Source organism: Eleutherodactylus coqui, chromosome 4 (genome assembly GCF_035609145.1).
Source record: "Eleutherodactylus coqui strain aEleCoq1 chromosome 4, aEleCoq1.hap1, whole genome shotgun sequence".
Taxonomy (NCBI): Eukaryota; Metazoa; Chordata; class Amphibia; order Anura; family Eleutherodactylidae; genus Eleutherodactylus; species Eleutherodactylus coqui.
The window spans coordinates 11,497,433-11,519,131 of NC_089840.1; the positions used below are offsets into that span (position 1 = coordinate 11,497,433).

At 51.3% G+C, this 21,699-nt stretch overlaps 1 protein-coding gene across 1 annotated transcript in view; it reads left to right on the forward strand.

The window, feature by feature from the left end:
- LTN1 (listerin E3 ubiquitin protein ligase 1) overlaps nt 1-21,699 on the forward strand; it is an 85,836-nt gene that overhangs the window by 32,135 nt on the left and 32,002 nt on the right. Inside the window, exons 17-23 of the mRNA XM_066599083.1 lie at nt 2,714-2,876; nt 2,968-3,072; nt 5,299-5,441; nt 8,382-8,517; nt 9,645-9,798; nt 14,174-14,387; nt 21,038-21,272. Of these exons, the coding sequence (XP_066455180.1) occupies nt 2,714-2,876; nt 2,968-3,072; nt 5,299-5,441; nt 8,382-8,517; nt 9,645-9,798; nt 14,174-14,387; nt 21,038-21,272 (1,150 nt within the window). The remainder of the gene's footprint in view (nt 1-2,713; nt 2,877-2,967; nt 3,073-5,298; nt 5,442-8,381; nt 8,518-9,644; nt 9,799-14,173; nt 14,388-21,037; nt 21,273-21,699) is intronic.

Below are 21,699 nucleotides of genomic sequence, written 5' to 3' on the forward strand. Positions count from 1 at the left end.
CGTTGTCTTCCCAACCGCCGGGACAAGCCTGTACCGTAGCGATCCACCGGAGTGGGTAAGCCAAGGTGGTGATAACCGACACGTCAACAAACAGGAGGCGTCGCATGATCGTACCTCAAGACTTGATCCGATTTGGAGGCTTCATGTGGCTAAAAATATTTTCCCTCTCTCCGGCTTCTATACCATTGAAGCCCCTCCCACTTGCCCTGGATCGGCATTAGATGCTTGAGGATGTGATCATTTGCATATCTTAGCCACATCTTCTGCTTCAATGACTTGCATAGCCTTGGGGCTCCTTCTTGTTGTTGCAGTTTTAATGTTGAGTGTTGAATGCCCAAATGTAATCCCTGTGTGCCTCCATTTTGCATATTTACATTCGCGTTGGTGAAGGTTTCATCGCTGAGCAGACTGGGCCGTTCCACCGCCCCGACCCGAGAGCAGCTCTGTTGCCTTCTAATTAATGGCACTGAGCTGTTATACCAGGCACGGACACTATTAAATGCATGGCGCTGTACCTGGCATGAATCCCTGCAGCCACTTCATACAGCTGATCGGTGGGGGTTCTGAAGCAGCGGACCCCCACCAGTCATCTGAGGACAGATCATCCTTATTGAAGTCCCAGAAAACCTTCTCACAGTGGCCATCTGTGAGGCCATGCTCTTAGGTGCTGACAGTTGTGACATAAATAACGTGCTGATTACCTGCTGCCACCACTGGAGGGAGCTGAGGAGCTTACTGTATACTGTTACTATTGAAGTCAATGTACAGTATAAGCTGTATGCAGTAAGCTCCTCGGCTCCCTCTAGTGGTGGTTGAAGGTAACCATCATGCTGTTGAAAGGGTTGTCCGAGTTGTGATATTTCACTAGACTCCATTCCCCATGCACTGACATAATAAACCAGCACTGTGTCTCATGGTGCCGCTCGGTCCTCCGCCGCTTTGTTTCTGTACAACTTTCAGTCGTGCCTGGGTTTATGGAACGTTACAGGCGCTGCAGCCAATAACGGCTCGGTCATTGATCGCTGAGCTCTGTTGGCTGCAGCGCCGGTCACATCCTGTAGACCGCCTGGGGCAGCCTGTAAACGTGGCAGCAGAAGGGAGACCCGGCGCAGCAGGGAGAGGTGGCTTATTGTGTTAGTGCATGCGAACGGAGTTTAGAGAACTATCACAACTTGGACGCCCTCTTTAACTTTTAGCATTATGCTGCAGAAGATTTAGAACTCGGATGAACCAAATTTTGATTGTTTTAAAACTATATTAAGAAATTATTGCCACCCAATTTTGGACCTAAAGACAATGATTAACCCCTTCCTGCCACGGGATGTGAACTTTTGTTGTGGCTGGGAAGCAGTCCTCCCCAAGGATATAAGCTTACAGCCTATGGATGGCATGGGCCCAGAAGCTGATCCTGCACTATCCACATCGCATATTTACCAATTCAGCATTGACTGAGTTGCGCTGCCAATTCCAGCCACCTGATTGGTTGTCGGGTACACACCCCCTTTGGAGATGTGCACGAGTGGCCGGCCCGTTAAATAAGCAGTAGGAGGGTCGGCAACTAACCCTAACCCCTAACCCCCCGCTGGCCTCGTGAAGTTGCACTCGTGCAGATCTCCTCAGGGGGTGTGTAACCAACAACCAATCAGGTGGCTGGAATGAGCAGCGCTACTCAGTCAATGCTGAATTGATATATATGCATCCACATCGGGAGCCAGCTGTAACTGACAGCCTGCCTCCTGCTGTGCCCGTCGAGGTCTGCCATGGCCTGTGATCGCTATAATTAGTGATAATGCATTGCAGCACAGAAGTACTGCAGTCTATTATCAAAGCAGTATCATGTTCACAGGTTCAAGTCCCCTACACGGATATAAAAAACATTTAAAAAAAAAAACCAAAAAACTTTAAATAGTAAAAAAAAAACCATTTTGAGCACTTTCCCTTTGTGCTTCAAAAAAAAAAAAAATTTGGTAGTGTCGCATCCCTAATGACCCGTACAATAAACTGAACACTCTTCTCATCCAAAGTGTTTTTTTTTTCTTTGTTCATTTCACCCCCCCCCCCCCCCCCAAAAAAGCGCATTAAAAGTGATCAAAAAAGCAGTTTGTGCTCCGAGATGTTATTGCTAAAAACTACAGCTGGTCACACAAAAAACAGCCCCTCACAGAGCTGTAATATATAATGTCCGTATCATCGGAATCCTACAAAGTGTATTGGGCCGCTCCGCTGCAGAATTAATGCTGTAAAAGATTGTAAATAATGAATAACAGCAGCAGGATTGAGGAGTTTTTTTCTCTCCCTCCCCGCCCCAAAAAAGAAGAGAAGTTGTACAACACATGACATATACTCGAAAAATGGTATCGCTAAAACAAGCCCTCATACGGCCATTTTGATGGACAAATAAAGTTATGGCTTTTGAAAAGTACAGATTAAAATCCCCCCCAAAATTGTTGCCGTTGGGTCTGGAATCGTCCTTGTCCCTAAGGGGTTAAAAGGGTTGGAAGAGATACAGCCCCGTTCTTGTGGAGAAGGGAGCTGGTCTGCCATATCAGACACAACCAATGGGGAGTAGTAGTAGAACGCCGCTGTGTCGCTCTAACCCCATACAGACCCTATGCAGGTTCCCGGTCCCTGTGGGGTCCAGAATGAGGGTCTTCAGCTGCATCTCTCCATGTTTTGTGACGTACCGCTCTGTAATGTCTGGTCTGCTCCGCAGTGGCAGAGATGCTGTACAGCCTGCAGTGGTGCGAGGAGCTGGAGCGACCGCCGGGTATCATCACCGAGTGCCGCCATATGCTGAGGACATTGGATATAACCCATGGAAGGGTGAAGGAGCTCGCTGGCTGCCATCCTGCTCTGCTACAGCTGCTCTACACCAGGTAACACACAGGGGGCGCCTGCGAGGCTGCACTATATCCCCCACATCTGGTACTCCTCAGATCACCGTCTCTGAATGCCTCTCACCTGCAGGTCAATGGAAAGCGGAACAATCTGGTCCCTGACTCTTCACAAGCTTATTCATGTGATCCGCCCCGGAATCGAAGAACTGAAGCCGCTGACGGTGGGCACACAGAGGTGGGTGCTCTTCTGCTAAACCACACGATTCTCCAGAATCTCAACTTTTTCCCTTTTTCTTTTTGATTTTTATGATTTTTAAAACGTTGAGGGTCTTTTCTCATCCTATAAAGCGATGGCAGTGTGCTAGGATACACCATCACTTCAGGATCAATAGGGGTCCCACCTCTGGGACGTCAACTGATCCTAACAATCGGGGTCTGTTCCACTGGGTTGGCACATGGTAAATTGTATTCAAAAAAGGGTCAACAATTGACCCTGGAAACTACAGGCCAGTAAGTCTGACTCCTATTGTGGGTGAAATGTCTGAAGGGTTTCTAAGAGATGTCATACTGGAGGACCTCAAGGAAAATAGCTGTGTAACTCCATATCAGCACGAGTTCTAGACTGGACCGGGAGCCACTGAATCTTGTGCATCTGGACTTCTCCAAAGCATCTGATACTGAGCCGCATTGAAGGAGTTACTAGTGGGGTACCACAGGGGGGCAGTATTGTAGGGAGTTATTAGTGGAGTATCAGAGGGGGCAATATTTGGCCCTAATCAGTTTAATATATTTATTAAAGCAACTTTCTGGTCTTGGATAAAAAAAGTTGCCCGCAGCTCCTCTGACTCCCTGCTGTACACGGCGTATTAGTTTGCATCATTAGTCCATTGGCCGGGATGCCCCCTTACATGGCTGCTAGGAGTTAGTACCGCTGTAATACGCTGCTGGGTGGAGGCTCATATGGCGCCATATTACAGACCTGAGAAACTCTGTGCCTCCGTACACAACCAGGGGGGCACAAGGCCTTGGTCTTTATTACAAAGTGTTATTAGAAATGATCCCCCCCATGTGAAGCCCCCATAACTTCTATTAATGACACTCTCGTACATACATTTAATATCAATGGAAACAAACTCAAAAAGTTACATTTGGCAAAGCTGTCTACCAGTAAGACGTTCTTGTTGCCCCTAGCAACCAATCACAGCGCAGCTGTCATCTTACCTCAGCAGCTTGAGAAATGAACGCTGCGCTGTGATTGGTTGTTATAGGCAACAAGGACATCGTACTGTTGGACAGTTTTGCTAAATGGGGCCCAAAAAGTTTTAAACAGCCGTAGCCATCGCTATATAAGACAAAATGGCTGCCAACGAAGACCGGGAGCGTTTTGTGTCCCTAATTTTCACACCTACCAGTCTGTTATTAATGTGCAACAACATTTTTGAACTGTTTAGTGAATCACTTACGAATTGTGCGCCCGCTGGGCGGAGCTTCACTAATTTTAAGGCAATGGGTTTGATTTATAAGTGAAAACCATCCAGCCATCCACCAGTAAGCGTGGAAACAGTGACGCACGTTCATGCGAGATTCACACGAAGTCCTCAGAAATCCGTTAGAGCGAGCAGAAGATGTGTAGAAGATTCTGCGCAAATGTTTGTGATGTTATCCCTACTGATTACAATTGTTACCGGCCCTGAAACCGGACGACAAAGCGCGGCGGCGATCTTTCTGCGACCGTGTACTGACTATAATGGAAGCCGGCGGTTTCATGGAGTCTTCAGTGTTTAGTGATGAAGTCGCCTTATAACTTTCAGGCAACATATGTAATGTCAGAATCTGGGAGGGAGAACCCACCGGTCTGCGTGGAGCAAACGGGCGACTTTCCCGAGGAGAATGTGTTTTGCGCTACAACCGTCAGGAAAGTGTCCGGCCGCTTCTTCTTCCATGAGGAAACAATCCCGGGGATTCCATATCTGGGCATTCTACAGATATGGCTTCTGCTGTAGTGTAACAGGGAATCCCAGCAGGACGGAGCCCCCCATCATTGTCACAATGACATCAGAAGTGAGCAGCGGCCACCAAACTGATGGACCGGCCGTGCCGGTGGGGGCGATAATGATCTTCCTCAGCCTCCACATTCCCCGGACATTACACCTTGTGGTTAGAGTCTACATGCCCCATGATCTGCGGCATCCCAGAAGTCATTGCATCCGTTAGTTAGGATCTGCTACAATGTATAAGGCAGGAACGTGACTACAGGCTCTAGTGACAAAGGGGGCCGTACTGACCCCTCTGAAGGGGGAGGGGAAACATTGTTGACATTATGCTACCAAACCTTTTAAGTTTCTGTCTCTATTTACATCCAAGTGTCATTAACGGGGGTTCTGGGGGTCTCGCATCGGCATGATCATGTGGAATAACCCCGGTGTAGATATTACTAGCATGCTTTCTGTCTCCGGTCTAGTTACTTCCCGGTGACCCCAGGCAGCCTGCACACTGTCCAGTGTCTGTCCCCATTCCTGCATGCAGAGGAGAAGGAGTCTCTGATCATCCAGTTTGTGTCCCGCCTGATGTCCTGCCCCGCCAGCGCCTTGTCTCATACAGATGGTGAGTAACTCCATAACCGTAGAAGGAATTATACCGAATACATGGCATTACCCTGGAGCCCCATGAACCACGTTACGAGGCTGAAAGGTTATACAACGGGGAGTACGGGGAAATACATTACCGGGCGCCCGTTCCGGCCCTGTGTCCGCATGAAGTCAATGCGCGCCAACGGCTATTCACTTCCCATAGAGATGAAGAGTCAAACTGCTGGCATGCTGACTTGGCACAGTGCTAGAACGGGGTGAACGGTGAGTATCAAACAGCTCTCCCCCGGAGTCCCTGTTCCCTGATCTTTGAGCCCCATAACATGGTTTTTGGGGCTCAGAGCTGATGACAGTTTGCCTTTAAGGGGGACTCTGGGTCTCTGGTATCAATGTACATATCTGCTCCCATCCAGCAGGGTTGATGCCATTTTGATAGGATTTACATTTTTTTGGTGCAGAATGTCACATTCAGACCACACATATCCTGCTAAGCTCCTCCCCTCTCTGGGAAGCCGCGCTCCTTTTCAGATATTCCACAAAAAGTGTTTAAAAAGAACCTGTCAGGTCCCTAATGGTCCCTGGGCTGCGGACACTACATCATAGTGACAGCCACACTGATGTCAGGGATCTGTCGCTTATCGGTGGCTTCAGGAAGTTTGGAAAACTTATATTTCAAACTTTGCAGTGAGTCGTAGATCTGAGTGCGACTCCTTAATATTCATATATTTCTCACCGTGGGACACGCTAAGAACGCTCACTGTTGCCCTCATCCACTCTCGGCTCAATTACTAAAACTCGTTGCTGATCGGCCTCCCCTGCACCAGACTCTACCCTCTCCAATCTATCCTGAATGCAGCAGCCAGGCTCATCTTCCTGTCCAGCCGCTACTCGGACGCCTCTGCCCTGTGCCAGTCACTGCACTGGCTGCCCGTTACATACAGAATTCAATTCAAACTCGCTACCTTCATCCACAAAGCCCTCCACAGTGCAGCGCTACCCTATATTGCCTCCCTCACCTCAATCCATCACCCAGCCCGGGCTCTCCGCTCTGCTAACGAAACCAGACTGAGTGCCCCTTTAATTCGAACTTCTCATTCCCGCCTCCAAGACTTCTCCAGAGCAGCACCGGTCCTCTGGAATGCACTACCAAAGGATACCCGGGCAATCCAGGACTCGCAGAACTTCAGGCGTGCTCTAAAAACGCACCTCTTCAGGGAGACATACCGCATTCCCTAAACAAACCCCTCTGTACTCCGCCTGATAACATGCCGTCATCAGGTCATTTGATATTTTTGTGAGGGCGGTTTGTTGAGTGTAGAGGGCGGAAACCTCTCCCTTACCTCTGGCACTTGCCCCTCATTTAAACACTCAATATCCCCTCTGCTTAAAGAACCAACCCTGGACCCGACTGATGCTGCCAACTACTGATCCATCTCAAACCTCCCCTTCATCTCCAAATTACTGGAACGCCTGGTCTACTCCCGCCTTACTCGCTTTCTCTCTGACACCTCGCTCCTCGACCCCCTCCAGTCTGGTTTCCGCTCTCTACACTCGACCGAAACTGCCCTTACAAACGTATCAAATGACCCGATGACTGCAAAGTCGAGAGGTGATTACTCCCTACTAATCCTCCTTGACCTGTCTGCTGCATTTGACACTGTCGACCATAATCTCCTTCTCACTATGCTCCGCTCTATTGGTCTAAAGGATACTGCTCTCTCCTGGTTCTCTTCCTACCTCTCTGACCGCTCTTTCAGTGTTTCCTTTGCTGGTTCTATCTCTGCTCCACTTCCTCTCGCTGTTGGGGTCCCCCAGGGCTCGGTCCTTGATCTCCTTCTCTTCTCTATCTATACTGCCCCAATTGGACAAACCATCCACAATTTCAGCCTCCAATACCATCTCTACCCTGATGACACCCAACTATACACCTCCTCTCGTGAGATCTCTGGACCATTCCTCCAAAGTATCACCGACTGTCTGTCCGCTGTCTCTAACACTATGTCCTCCCTTTTTCTCAAACTAAGCCTCTCTAAAACTGACCTCCTTGTCTTTCCACCTTCTAACCGACCTCCCCTCAACATCTCCATTCCAGTGTCTGGCACCATCATAACCCCCCGACGGCATGCCCGATGCCTTGGGGTCACACTGGACTCTGACCTCTCCTTTGCCCCCCATATCCAATCTCTGGCCCAAACATGTCACATGCACCTCAGGAATATTGCTAAAATACGTCCGTTCCTCACCACGGACACGCTAAAGACACTCGTGGTTGCCCTCATCCACTCCCGACTTGCCTAATACAACTCGCTACTCATTGGCCTCCCCCGCACTAGACTCGCTCCGCTCCAATCCATACTAAATGCAGCAGCTAGACTCACTTTTCTATCCAGTCGTTATTCAGACGCCTCTGCACTATGCCAGTCGCTGCATTGGCTGCCCATCCACTGCAGAACTAATATTAAACTCCTCTACCTCACCCACAAAGCTCTGCATGGCGCTGCGCCACCATACATCGCCTCCCTCCTGTCAGTACACCACCCAGCCCGGTCACTCCGATCGGCTAACACACTCAGACTAAACACCCCTGTAATACGAACCTCTCATGCTCGCCTACAGGACTTCACCAGAGCAGCACCCATCCTCTGGAATGCTCTACCCCAAGGCATCCGGACAATTCCCGATGCACGAAATTTCAGAAGTGCCTTAAAAACGCACCTCTTCAGAGAAGCATACCAAATTTCCTGCCCCTCCCTATGGCTTCCCACACCTTCCACCCTACTTACTACATACGACCTCTACCCCTGCACCTCCTTATCGCCCCACCATGTTGGCTTCCTAATAACTGATTTCCACATGTAATTCCTGTACTGCCCGTTCTCACCTTCTACCCCCACTTGTACCTCCTGTATCACCCCCACCCTGTTGGCTTCAAACTGATTGTATTATTTCCCTGCAGGAGGATTTGGTTTTCTTGCCATTATCAATTCCTGCCTGGATGCGGAGTCCATCCCGTCCCCCGAGCTTCTCCCGGGAATACTAAAAGTAATTTTCACGTGGAAGAACGCTCAGGAGAACATCTTTCTGTTCAGCAGGTGAGATGACCCTATTCGTTTCATGTCCCACCTGACCAGTGAACGCTCAGGGGTCCCTGAGAGACATCATGTTAGAGTGTCAGCTTCTAAACTAGCTATCGATGTACCCACGCTCTGCCCTGTTGCTGCCCCTGCGCTCTGCTGCCCCCTCTGCACTACCCTCGTGCTGCGCCGCCCTCTCTGCTTTGCTCTGCGCCCTTTGCGCCGCCCCCTTTCCCCCCTTTGCGCCACCCGCTCTGCTCTGCCCCCCTTTGCGCCACCCGCTCTGCTCGGCCCCCCTTTGCGCCACCCGCTCTGCTCTGCCCCCCTTTGCGCCACCCGCTCTGCTCTGCCCCCCTTTGCGCCACCCGCTCTGCTCTGCCCCCCTTTGCGCCACCCGCTCTGCTCTGCCCCCCTTTGCACCGCCCGCTCTGCTCTGCCCCCCTTTGCGCCGCCCGCTCTGCTCTGCCCCCCTTTGCGCCGCCCGCTCTGCTCTGCCCCCCTTTGCGCCGCCCGCTCTGCTCTGCCCCCCTTTGCGCCGCCCGCTCTGCTCTGCCCCCCTTTGCGCCGCCCGCTCTGCTCTGCCCCCCTTTGCGCCGCCCGCTCTGCTCTGCCCCCTTGCGCCGCCCGCTCTGCTCTGCCCCCTTGCGCCGCCCGCTCTGCTCTGCCCCCCTGCGCCGCCCGCTCTGCTCTGCCCCCCTGCGCCGCCCGCTCTGCTCTGCCCCCCTGCGCCGCCCGCTCTGCTCTGCCCCCCTGCGCCGCCCGCTCTGCTCTGCCCCCCTGCGCCGCCCGCTCTGCTCTGCCCCCCTGCGCCGCCCGCTCTGCTCTGCCCCCCTGCGCCGCCAGCTCTGCTCTGCCCCCCTGCGCCGCCAGCTCTGCTCTGCCCCACTGCGCCGCCCGCTCTGCTCTGCCCCCCTGCGCCGCCCGCTCTGCCCCCCTTGCGCCACCCCCTCTGCTCTGCCCCCCCTCTGCTTTGCCCCCCCTGCACCGCCCCCTCTGCTTTGCCCCCCCCCTGCCCCCCCCTCTGCTTTGCCCCCCCCCTGCGCCACCCCCTCTGCTTTGCCCCCCCTGCGCCACCCCCTCTGCTCTCGCTGTCCTTCCTGTGATGTCTTCCATACATCCTCACGTCTTCATGTTGTGTTTTGCAGCACTTTGGAGAACACTGCCTTGGACTTAGTTGGGCTGAATGTTGAAATCATCAGATTCTTCTCACATCTGCTGAAATACTCTGCGTCTGCTTTACCCTCCCTGGAGGACACGGAGTGGGACTTTATATTGTGCTCCATGTTGTCCTGGTTGGAGGTGAGTCTGCGGACGACTGACCTGTAAGTGTTGGGGAGACTGCTGGATATTTCCTGATTGCAGGGGGCGCTCTCCTTGTATTAGGGGGGGCAGTTACTGTACCGGGCAGCAGGAGTGTTTCATCTTGGATCTGCTCCCATCAAGGGCGGTTTCACGTTAGGGACGTGCTGATAGTATATAGGAGACAACCAGCCTTAAAGGGAACCTATCCTAAATCTACATTATGGGTCTCAAAGGTGAGGATTTGGGGTGATGGGGAGCTTGTTTGATACAGTGGGTGCCCCGTTGCTGCGCTGTGTCCCCGTGAAGTTATGGCGTGTGCAGTATGACTGACTCTGGTTCTGCGCCCGCACTCTCATGTTCATCTCTATGGGAGAGCGCTGGCTCAGAGACATTTAATAAGTCAGTGTGTGCGGGCGCCAACTTCACAGGGAAACGGCGCAGGAACAGGAGACTCCTCCCCCCCATCCACCTACCTGTTGAGCCCCATATAGTTTGAGGCTCGAGCGTGATGACCGCTTCCCTTTAACACCCGACTTCCCTGCTTTGCAGAATCCTTTGCTTGCAGGTCTGCTGCTGGTGTTCAGCATGCAGCGTCCTCCGCCTCGCACGCCAACGTCCTCCGCCTCGCACGCCAACGTCCTCCGCCTCGCACGCCAACGTCCTCCGCCTCGCACGCCAACGTCCTCCGCCTCGCACGCCAACGTCCTCCGCCTCGCACGCCAACGTCCTCCGCCTCGCACGCCAACGTCCTCCGCCTCGCACGCCAACGTCCTCCGCCTCGCACGCCAACGTCCTCCGCCTCGCACGCCAACGTCCTCCGCCTCGCACGCCAACGTCCTCCGCCTCGCACGCCAACGTCCTCCGCCTCGCACGCCAACGTCCTCCGCCTCGCACGCCAACGTCCTCCGCCTCGCACGCCAACGTCCTCCGCCTCGCACGCCAACGTCCTCCGCCTCGCACGCCAACGTCCTCCGCCTCGCACGCCAACGTCCTCCGCCTCGCACGCCAACGTCCTCCGCCTCGCACGCCAACGTCCTCCGCCTCGCACGCCAACGTCCTCCGCCTCGCACGCCAACGTCCTCCGCCTCGCACGCCAACGTCCTCGGCCTCGCACGCCAACGTCCTCGGCCTCGCACGCCAACGTCCTCGGCCTCGCACGCCAACGTCCTCGGCCTCGCACGCCAACGTCCTCGGCCTCGCACGCCAACGTCCTCGGCCTCGCACGCCAACGTCCTCGGCCTCGCACGCCAACGTCCTCGGCCTCGCACGCCAACGTCCTCGGCCTCGCACGCCAACGTCCTCGGCCTCGCACGCCAACGTCCTCGGCCTCGCACGCCAACGTCCTCGGCCTCGCACGCCAACGTCCTCGGCCTCGCACGCCAACGTCCTCGGCCTCGCACGCCAACGTCCTCGGCCTCGCACGCCAACGTCCTCGGCCTCGCACGCCAACGTCCTCGGCCTCGCACGCCAACGTCCTCGGCCTCGCACGCCAACGTCCTCGGCCTCGCACGCCAACGTCCTCGGCCTCGCACGCCAACGTCCTCGGCCTCGCACGCCAACGTCCTCGGCCTCGCACGCCAACGTCCTCGGCCTCGCACGCCAACGTCCTCGGCCTCGCACGCCAACGTCCTCGGCCTCGCACGCCAACGTCCTCGGCCTCGCACGCCAACGTCCTCGGCCTCGCACGCCAACGTCCTCGGCCTCGCACGCCAACGTCCTCGGCCTCGCACGCCAACGTCCTCGGCCTCGCACGCCAACGTCCTCGGCCTCGCACGCCAACGTCCTCGGCCTCGCACGCCAACGTCCTCGGCCTCGCACGCCAACGTCCTCGGCCTCGCACGCCAACGTCCTCGGCCTCGCACGCCAACGTCCTCGGCCTCGCACGCCAACGTCCTCGGCCTCGCACGCCAACGTCCTCGGCCTCGCACGCCAACGTCCTCGGCCTCGCACGCCAACGTCCTCGGCCTCGCACGCCAACGTCCTCGGCCTCGCACGCCAACGTCTTACAGCTTTAGCACACTGATGAATAACTCCTGCGGTACCAGAGGATGTTAGACCGATGGGGCCGAGCAGATCTATTTAACCCCTTAAGGACCAGGGTGTTTCGCCTTAAGGACCAGGGTGTTTCGGTTCTAAAGGACCAGACAGTTTTTTGCATGTTTTTTTTTTTTTTACCCATCTGGTGGTTTTACTGACCTAATCCCGGGATTAGTCAGCCATGTGGACGACATTTGTGAAAAATCTCGTCCACACGGGACGGCCAATCTGTCGCGGCAAAGCCAGCAGAAGTTGACACTGCGGCGCGGATTCCCTGACCGTAGCATGTCTATTATTTTTTTCTCCGTTGCGGCCGCGCTCTCCTCTATGGGAGTGCCGGTTGCAACGGAAAAGCGAGCGGCCAGACCGCTCCAAAACCCGCAGCTAGGTGCCACAGGTTTTGAAGCAGCTCTTTCCTGGCGGAAATCTTGTGGCTTTTCGCTGCGGCCAAACCGCGATATTTCCGGTGGTATTCCGCCCTGTGTGACCCCAGCCTTGGGGGGTAAAAAGATTAAAAACAATATTATTTTGTTTAATTTATTATATTGTACTTTTCTGCAATTTTTTTTCTTCTAAACTTATTTTTGTAACTATTTTTTTTTTAACCTCTATGTCTCCCATGATGTCATATAAGACTTCTGGGGGTCATTCACATTCTTTTTTTTTTTTTCTTCTTTTTTAATTTCACTTTCCCCCTGTAGCTGGGGCATCTATAGAAGCCACATCCATAGGAGCCCTAGTTACAGGAGAACGCATCCCCCTGTAGTGACAGTTGTCACTGGCAGAGCTGATCTGGGGTTGCTAGGACCCTGAAGCTCTGCTGTTTCAGTGAGTACCCGGTGGTCACGTGATCACCACGCAGCCTGCAAGAGAGAAGGCAGAAGCTGTTAAATCCGCTTCTCCCTTCTCCTCTGGGTCCTCTGCTGTGACTAACAGCCGAGAACCTGACTGGCTCCTGCTAGATTGCAGGAACAGGAGCTTTAGTCCCGCGTCCTATTTTTACTGTCAGACAGAATTAAAGCCCAGGACCAAGCCCCGTAAATTTAGAGCGCTTTGTCCTTATGGGGTTAATCCGAATGCCCGCCGTCCAGGCCTCTCTCCTAAATCACTGGCTGAATGTTAGCTTGCATCAGACGAGGACGTTCCTGGATAGCCAAGAATCCTGGTGATTTATTTGTTGTTATGACTAACACCAGGAAATGATTTTCTGTGAAGCCCGCTGAGTGTTCTGCTGCCGTCCTCATGAGCTACTGCAGTTACTGCAAAACACCACTAGAGGGCAGTGTTTACCTACTGAAGTTTTAAAGTTTTTCTAACTTTTAAACACTGATAAATAACTCCTTCAGTACCAGAGTGCGTTTTTTACATTTATCTTTTTATTTTATCCCCCCCCCCCCCATTCCAAGAGCCACAACTTCTTGATGTTTCTATCCCTCCGTTGACGTAGATGAACAAGGACTTGCATCTTTGCAGGATGAGTTCTATTTTATTTTTTATTGGTACCGTTAACAACGGTATTCCCGCATTTTTTAAAGTTTTTATTTATCCACTGGATGGGTAAAAAAATGATAAATCAATAAGGGTCTGACTGTTGGGCCCCCCACTGATCCTGAGAATGGGGGACCCGTGTCCCCTCTATATCACAGTTCACTCCCCATTCTTCCGTTTCAGTGTTGTAGTAGCACATCGGCCGCTGGTCGCACATAGACGGCAGTGGCTCCAATCCTGTCAGTGGTGCAGACAGATAGCCGTCATGATGAATAGAGTGGCGCTGCTCCTGGGACTGACGAGGATAGCGCTTGGCTAGTTGCCTGCGCTATTGAGATTAACGGAGCCGCCGCCATGCATATGTGGCCAGCACACGATTTGCCACTACACTACAGAAATGTGAGAATGAATTGTGAACTATGAATTAGGAGGGTACATGGGTCCCCCATTCTCGGGATCAGGGAGATCCCAGCAGTTTGACCCCCACCCCTGGGTGAAAACTGGGGAAAAAAAGCCCCAATTGCTGGAATTCCCCTTTAATTTTTCGAAAAACCTAAAAATTTGCAATCATGCCATTTTTTTTCTTTGGAGGTAAGTGGGGGGAGCTTTTTCGGTAAACCTGGTTTTTTTCTGTCCCCTAATATCTGTTTTGCACTGACGCACATGGCGGTCCGTCTTGATGAGGAACGGTCGGGTCAGCGGCTGTTCTATTCCCCTGGAAGGTGGTACGAAGGTTATTTCCTCGGAGCCGCAGCTTCCTGTCATTATCGATGAGCTGGTAGAATGTCTTCATCATATTTTGTCCTTATTGTAATCACATATTCCTTTTCCGTCTTCACATCCGCAGACGGCGTGTGAGAGCTCGGCACGCTACCATCAACCACTTGTTCGGCTCTTCGCTTGCGTCAGCTGCAACCTGGCCGCAGATTTATCTGCTTATTTCCAAACCGCGCCGACGAGCGCCGCCGAGACGCTGCCTGCAAAACGGATCTCAGAGTGGAACGAATTCTTTTCTGAAGGCGTCCGTGGCTTATTGTTACCGCTGCTGGTGCAAATAACAGGTGACCTATATGATGGGGTATATAGACACAGCCGCAGGGTGTATATAATGGGATATAGAGACACAGCCGCAGGGTGTGTATAATGGGATATAGAGACACAACCGCAGGGTGTATATAATGGGATATAGAGACACAACCGCAGGGTGTATATAATGGGATATAAAGAACCAACCGCAGGGTGTATATAATGGGATATAGGGACACAGCCGCAGGGTGTATATAATGGGATATAGAGACACAGCCGCAGGGTGTATATAATGGGATATAGAGACACAGCCGCAGGGTGTATATAATGGGATATAGAGACACAGCCGCAGGGTGTATATAATGGGATATACAGACACAGCCACAGGGTGTATATAATGGGATATAGAGTCACAACCGCAGGGTGTATATAATGGGATATAGAGACACAACCACAGGGTGTATATAATGGGATATAGAGACACAACCGCAGGGTGTATATAATGGGATATAGCGACACAACCACAGGGTGTATATAATGGGATATAGAGACACAACCGCAGGGTGTATATAATGGGATATAGAGACACAACCGCAGGGTGTATATAATGGGATATAGAGACACAGCCGCAGGGTGTATATAATGGGATATAGAGACACAACCGCGGGGTGTATATAATGGGATATAAAGACCCAACCGCAGGGTGTATATAATGGGATATAGAGACCCAACCACAGGGTGTATATAATGGGATATATAGACACAGCCGCGGGGTGTATATAATGGGATATAGTGACACAACCGCAGGGTGTATATAATGGGATATACAGACACAACCACAGGGTGAATATAATGGGATATAGAGACACAACCGCAGGGTGTATATAATGGGATATAGAGACACAACCGCAGGGTGTATATAATGGGATATAGAGACACAGCCGCAGGGTGTATATAATGGGATATAGAGACACAGCCGCAGGGTGTATATAATGGGATATAGAGACACAACCACAGGGTGTATATAATGGGATATAGGGACACAAACGCAGGGTGTATATAATGGGATATAGAGACACAACCACAGGGTGTATATAATGGGATATAGAGACACAACCACAGGGTGTATATAATGGGATATATAGACACAGCCGCAGGGTGTATATAATGGGATATAGAGAGACAGCCGCAGGGTGTATATAATGGGATATAGAGACACAACCGCAGGGTGTATATAAGGGGATATAGAGACACAACCGCAGGGTGTATATAATGGGATATAGAGACACAACCACAGGGTGTATATAATGGGATATACAGACACAGCCGCAGGGTGTATATAATGGGATGTAGAGACACAGCCGCAGGGTGTATATAATGGGATATAGCGACACAACCGCAGGGTGTATATAATGGGATATAGAGACACAACCACAGGGTGTATATAATGGGATATAGAGACACATCCGCAGGGTGTATATAATGGGATATAACGACACAACCGCAGGGTGTATATAATGGGATGTAGAGACACAGCCGCAGGGTGTATATAATGGGATATAGCGACACAACCGCAGGGTGTATATAAGGGGATATAGTGACACAACCACAGGGTGTATATAATGGGATATAGAGACAGAACCGCAGGGTGTATATAAGGGGATATAGAGACACAACCGCAGGGTGTATATTATGGGATATAGCGACACAACCGCAGGGTGTATATAATGGGATATAGAGACACAACCGCAGGGTGTATATAATGGGATATAGAGACACAACCGCAGGGTGTATATAATGGGATATAGAGACACAACCGCTGGGTGTATATAATGGGATATAGCGACACAACCGCAGGGTGTATATAATGGGATATAGAGACACAACCGCAGGGTGTATATAATGGGATATAGAGACACAACCGCAGGGTGTATATAATGGGATATAGAGACACAACCGCTGGGTGTATATAATGGGATATAGTGAAACAACCGCAGGGTGTATATAATGGGATATAGTGAATCAACCGCAGGGTGTATATAATGGGATATAGAGATACAGCCACAGGATGTATATAATGGGATATAGAGACACAGCCGCAGGGTGTATATAATGGGATATAGAGACACAACCGCAGGGTGTATATAATGGGATATAGAGACACAGCCGCAGGGTGTATATAATGGGATATAGAGACACAGCCGCAGGGTGTATATAATGGGATATAGCGACACAGCCGCAGGGTGTATATAATGGGATATAGAGACACAACCGCAGGGTGTATATAATGGGATATAGAGACACAGCCGCCGGGTGTATATAATGGGATATAGAGACACAGCCGCAGGGTGTATATAATGGGATATAGAGACACAACCGCAGGGTGTATATAATGGGATATAGGGACACAGCCGCAGGGTGTATATAATGGGATATAGGGACACAGCTGCAGGGTGTATATAATGGGATATAGAGACACAACCGCAGGGTGTATATAATGGGATATAGAGACACAACCGCAGGGTGTATATAATGGGATATAGAGATACAACCGCAGGGTGTATATAATGGGATATAGAGACACAACCGCAGGGTGTATATAATGGGATATAGAGACACTGCCGCAGGGTGTATATAATGGGATATAGAGATACAACCGCAGGGTGTATATAATGGGATATAGAGACACAACCGCAGGGTGTATATAATGGGATATAGAGACACAGCCGCACGGTGTATATAATGGGATATAGAGACACAGCCGCAGGGTGTATATAATGGGATATAGAGATACAACCGCAGGGTGTATATAATGGGATATAGAGACACAGCCGCAGGGTGTATATAATGGGATATAGAGACACAGCCGCAGGGTGTATATAATGGGATATAGAGACACAGCCGCAGGGTGTATATAATGGGATATAGGGACACAGCCGCAGGGTGTATATAATGGGATATAGGGACACAGCCGCAGGGTGTATATAATGGGATATAGAGACACAACCGCAGGGTGTATATAATGGGATATAGAGACACAACCGCTGGGTGTATATAATGGGATATAGTGATACAACCGCAGGGTGTATATAATGGGATATAGAGACACAACCGCAGGGTGTATATAATGGGATATAGAGACACTGCCGCAGGGTGTATATAATGGGATATAGAGATACAACCGCAGGGTGTATATAATGGGATATAGAGACACAACCGCAGGGTGTATATAATGGGATATAGAGACACAGCCGCACGGTGTATATAATGGGATATAGAGACACAGCCGCAGGGTGTATATAATGGGATATAGAGATACAACCGCAGGGTGTATATAATGGGATATAGAGACACAGCCGCAGGGTGTATATAATGGGATATAGAGACACAGCCGCAGGGTGTATATAATGGGATATAGAGACACAGCCGCAGGGTGTATATAATGGGATATAGAGACACAGCCGCAGGGTGTATATAATGGGATATAGGGACACAGCCGCAGGGTGTATATAATGGGATATAGGGACACAGCCGCAGGGTGTATATAATGGGATATAGAGACACAACCGCAGGGTGTATATAATGGGATATAGAGACACAACCGCAGGGTGTATATAATGGGATATAGAGACACAACCGCAGGGTGTATATAATGGGATATAGAGACACAACCGCAGGGTGTATATAATGGGATATAGGGACACAGCCGCAGGGTGTATATAATGGGATATAGAGACACAACCGCAGGGTGTATATAATGGGATATAGGGACACAACCGCAGGGTGTATATAATGGGATATAGAGACACAACCGCAGGGTGTATATAATGGGATATAGAGACACAACCGCTGGGTGTATATAATGGGATATAGAGACACAGCCGCAGGGTGTATATAATGGGATATAGAGACACAGCCGCAGGGTGTATATAATGGGATATAGAGACACAGCCGCAGGGTGTATATAATGGGATATAGTGATACAACCCCGTGATGTCATGTCCGGAGGCTCCTGTCCTCCCTTTACACTGGGTGCGGACTTACCGTGTGCTCCGGAGGCTCAGACGCTGTCCGGTTTATGGACGGTCCACACGTTAGCCCACATCTGCACCTCCTTATCCTCCTCCGGACACGGACGGGTCACACGTTGAGTCTTTTCATGTAGTCGGAGTCTGCGTGTGCCGCCTCATTTAACAATATGAGTCCGTATGCTTTCCGTGTGTCTGACGTGTTTTTCACATCCATGACACGGATTAGTAATAATGCTGCTATGTCGGAGGTCTTATTAAGACTTGTTCTCTGCTATAACAAGACAAGTGTGTTTATAGCCTCTGGAGGTCAACAAAAATGGGAGGTCCAGTATAAAGGGACTGTTCAGGACTTGTACTACTGATGACCTGTCCTGGTGGGATCCTATAGCTCACTGGTGGGATCTGCCGCTCGGGATCCCCACCGATTGGCTGATTGTTAGTGCAGACAGCGTTGAAAGCATATGGCGCTATCAGTATTGCAGTGGCCCAGTTTGGTACTGCAGGCACAACCCCCATTGAAGTTAATGGTAGCTGTGCCTGTAGTACCAAACGGGGCTGCTGCAGTGCTGATGGCACCATCTGCTTTTAGCCCAGCGATCAGCTGATTGGCAGGCGCCTGAGCGGCAGACCCCCTTCGATCAGCTATTGTTGACCTATCCTGAGAGGAGGCCATTACTAGTAAAAGTCCAGAACAGCCCCTTTAAATCTAGGACGAAATGTTGGGCAGTACGGTGGCTCAGTGGTTAGGACTCTTGCCTTGTTGCATCAGAGTTCCAGGTTTAAATGGGTTTTCCCGCTGATGACAATAAATGTCTGATTGCTGGGGGTCCGACTGCTCCACTGATCTCATCTATATACCCTGAAGGGACCACCACTCCATTCACATCTAGGGGATAGGGACAGAGGTGAATGGAGCCATAGTCACCCAGGGTGCACAGATGTTGGGATCGCAGGGGGTCTCGGTTGGTAGGACCCCCAGCGGTCAGACATTTATCCCCTCTCCTGTGCAGATGGGATACTATAATTATCATTAGTGGGAAAATCCCTTTAAGTCCCACCATGTCAACCAATGTGTGCAGCCGGTATGTCCGCCCATGTTTCCTCCTGCACTCCACAAGCTTACTGCTAGACGGACCCCAGCGTGCAGAGCAGCAGGAAATAGGATGCTGATATTTCAAGATATTTCTGCATTTCTATGACATTGGCGGTAATGTTGGATTTTTAGGGATATTGGTGCACCCCACTAGTGACGGGGACCGATGTGAGCCATGTGGCTTTCTGTGCTGCGCTGCATAGTGACAGCGCTATACATAAAGACTGGCGCTGTGTCTCATACTGGCGCCCTATAGGATCGGTCGCCGAATCTCCTGCAGACGGCGGCGGATGACTTGCTGGATGATCTGCTCCTGCCGTAGCTGAAGGAGGCCGCTTCTAGTACTTCCCTTACTTCAGGATGCCAGTAGTGGGGTATAGCGCTGGATCAGGCTTTTCCACTGCACCCCGTATAGGAGCTGAGCTAAACGAATTCACAATGGAAGTTGTAGTTTCGCCCCTCTGGGCTCCTCCGAGGGTCGTTTTGCAGTATTTGGGGGTCAGGAGGTTATCCCAGTCTAGACCTATTAACAGATCTTACCTCTGGATGGAATGCTACAGCAAAAAAAAGGTGTATTAACATATGCCAGCCATCCTCCGCCGGGTGATTGGGGTCTATGAATACGTTGGACATACGCACTGAGAGCGAACGCCGCACAATACTGCATGAAAGTCGCCTTCAAGGGGTTGTGCTGAGATCGCACATTGTGCTTCATCCATAAGATAGAGAATAACCTGCTGATCGGTGGGGGTCTCACCGCTGAGTCCCCTGCCAGTCTCCAGTACGGGACTCCCGTGTAGTATTCTGCCCATCACTGTGGGGGTCTCTTCTCCCTTTGCAGTGATGTCCACATGGAGGGAGTGCCTGACCAAGCATGGGCCGCCAGCGCTCCATTCATTTCAGTGGGGCTGATGGAAATACACAAGCGGCTGCCATTCAGGTACCTCCGCAGTCCCATTGGCAGTGAATGGAGCAACAGTGCGCTTGCATGACCGGTGCTTCATTCATTCTCCTCCTCCCTAGGTGCAAGTGGCGGGATGGTAAGCCCACAATGAGGAGAACGGGACTCTTGATCTTGAGATCTACATGGGTCTCAGCAGTGAGACCCCTCCAATCAGCAGGTTATTTCCTATTCTATGGTTAAGGGATAACCCTTGCAATCTTGGTACAACCCCTTTAAGGGTGGCCGTACACATTAGTCATAGGTTGTCAACTACATCGATTTTCGGAGGGTTCAGCTGTTCATCTAATGGTATGGCGGCCTCCTGACTGCAGATGAGGATTAGGCAGATGGATTTCAACATGCCCAATCCTTCTATTCTCAAGGGGGATTTGTCGATGCCAGACGTGCGGCTGACAGCGGCTAACTCCGCCTCCGGTATCATGTGGCGGAGAACCGTGCCGCGCGAGCTGTCGGATGTGTCTGGGTGTCCTTACATCCTAAATAGATTCACATGTGGGAATTCTGATTTTAACCCTTTTGGCTTATTTCCATGAAGCGGTCTTGCTATACTGGGGTCCGTGCATCTGTGCGCTCTGACTTTTATCTCTCCGTGTGCAGGGGAGAACAAGGCTCCGGAGACGTCTTATCACACCTCCGTGCTGCAGTCGCTGGGCCAAGCTTTGTGCTTCATTTCAAAGGAGCAGCTGCTGAACCACAAGCTCCCTGCCAAGTTTGTCGCTGGACAGAAGAGCCGCCTGTCGGACCGCTTACAGAGCCTGCTGAATACGCTGGCCCCGCTGCTGCTGTACAGAGACCGAGCCGTGCAGATCACCGTCTACCACATGCTGGATAAGTAAGAGCACCGCCGGCTTCTCTCGGGGCTCACGTGGCGCCGGCGTCTCCCTGTGCCTCTAATTATTCACCACTTACTTTCTCACATTTTGGCAACGTGGTACTTAATGCAAAATGATGTAACCTTACATCATGTGGATAGTGCAAGATCCGAAGAGATCCCGAGCCACCTGGCAGCGGGAGCCGGCTGTTACTGATAGCCAGTCTACTGCTGCAACAGTTGGTCAGCAACCCCCACATGTAAGGGTTCACAGAGGGAGGGCGCTCCCTCTGTGATGTCATCAAACCCCGTGATGTAATCGGTTAAAGAGGTCTTCAGGGTTAGGAAAAAATGGCTGCTTTCTTCTAAAAACCGCGGTACATCTGTATATAGGTTGTGTGTGGTATTGTGGAAGCCCCCCAGTAGGTTTGCGGGACGTCACGGATGA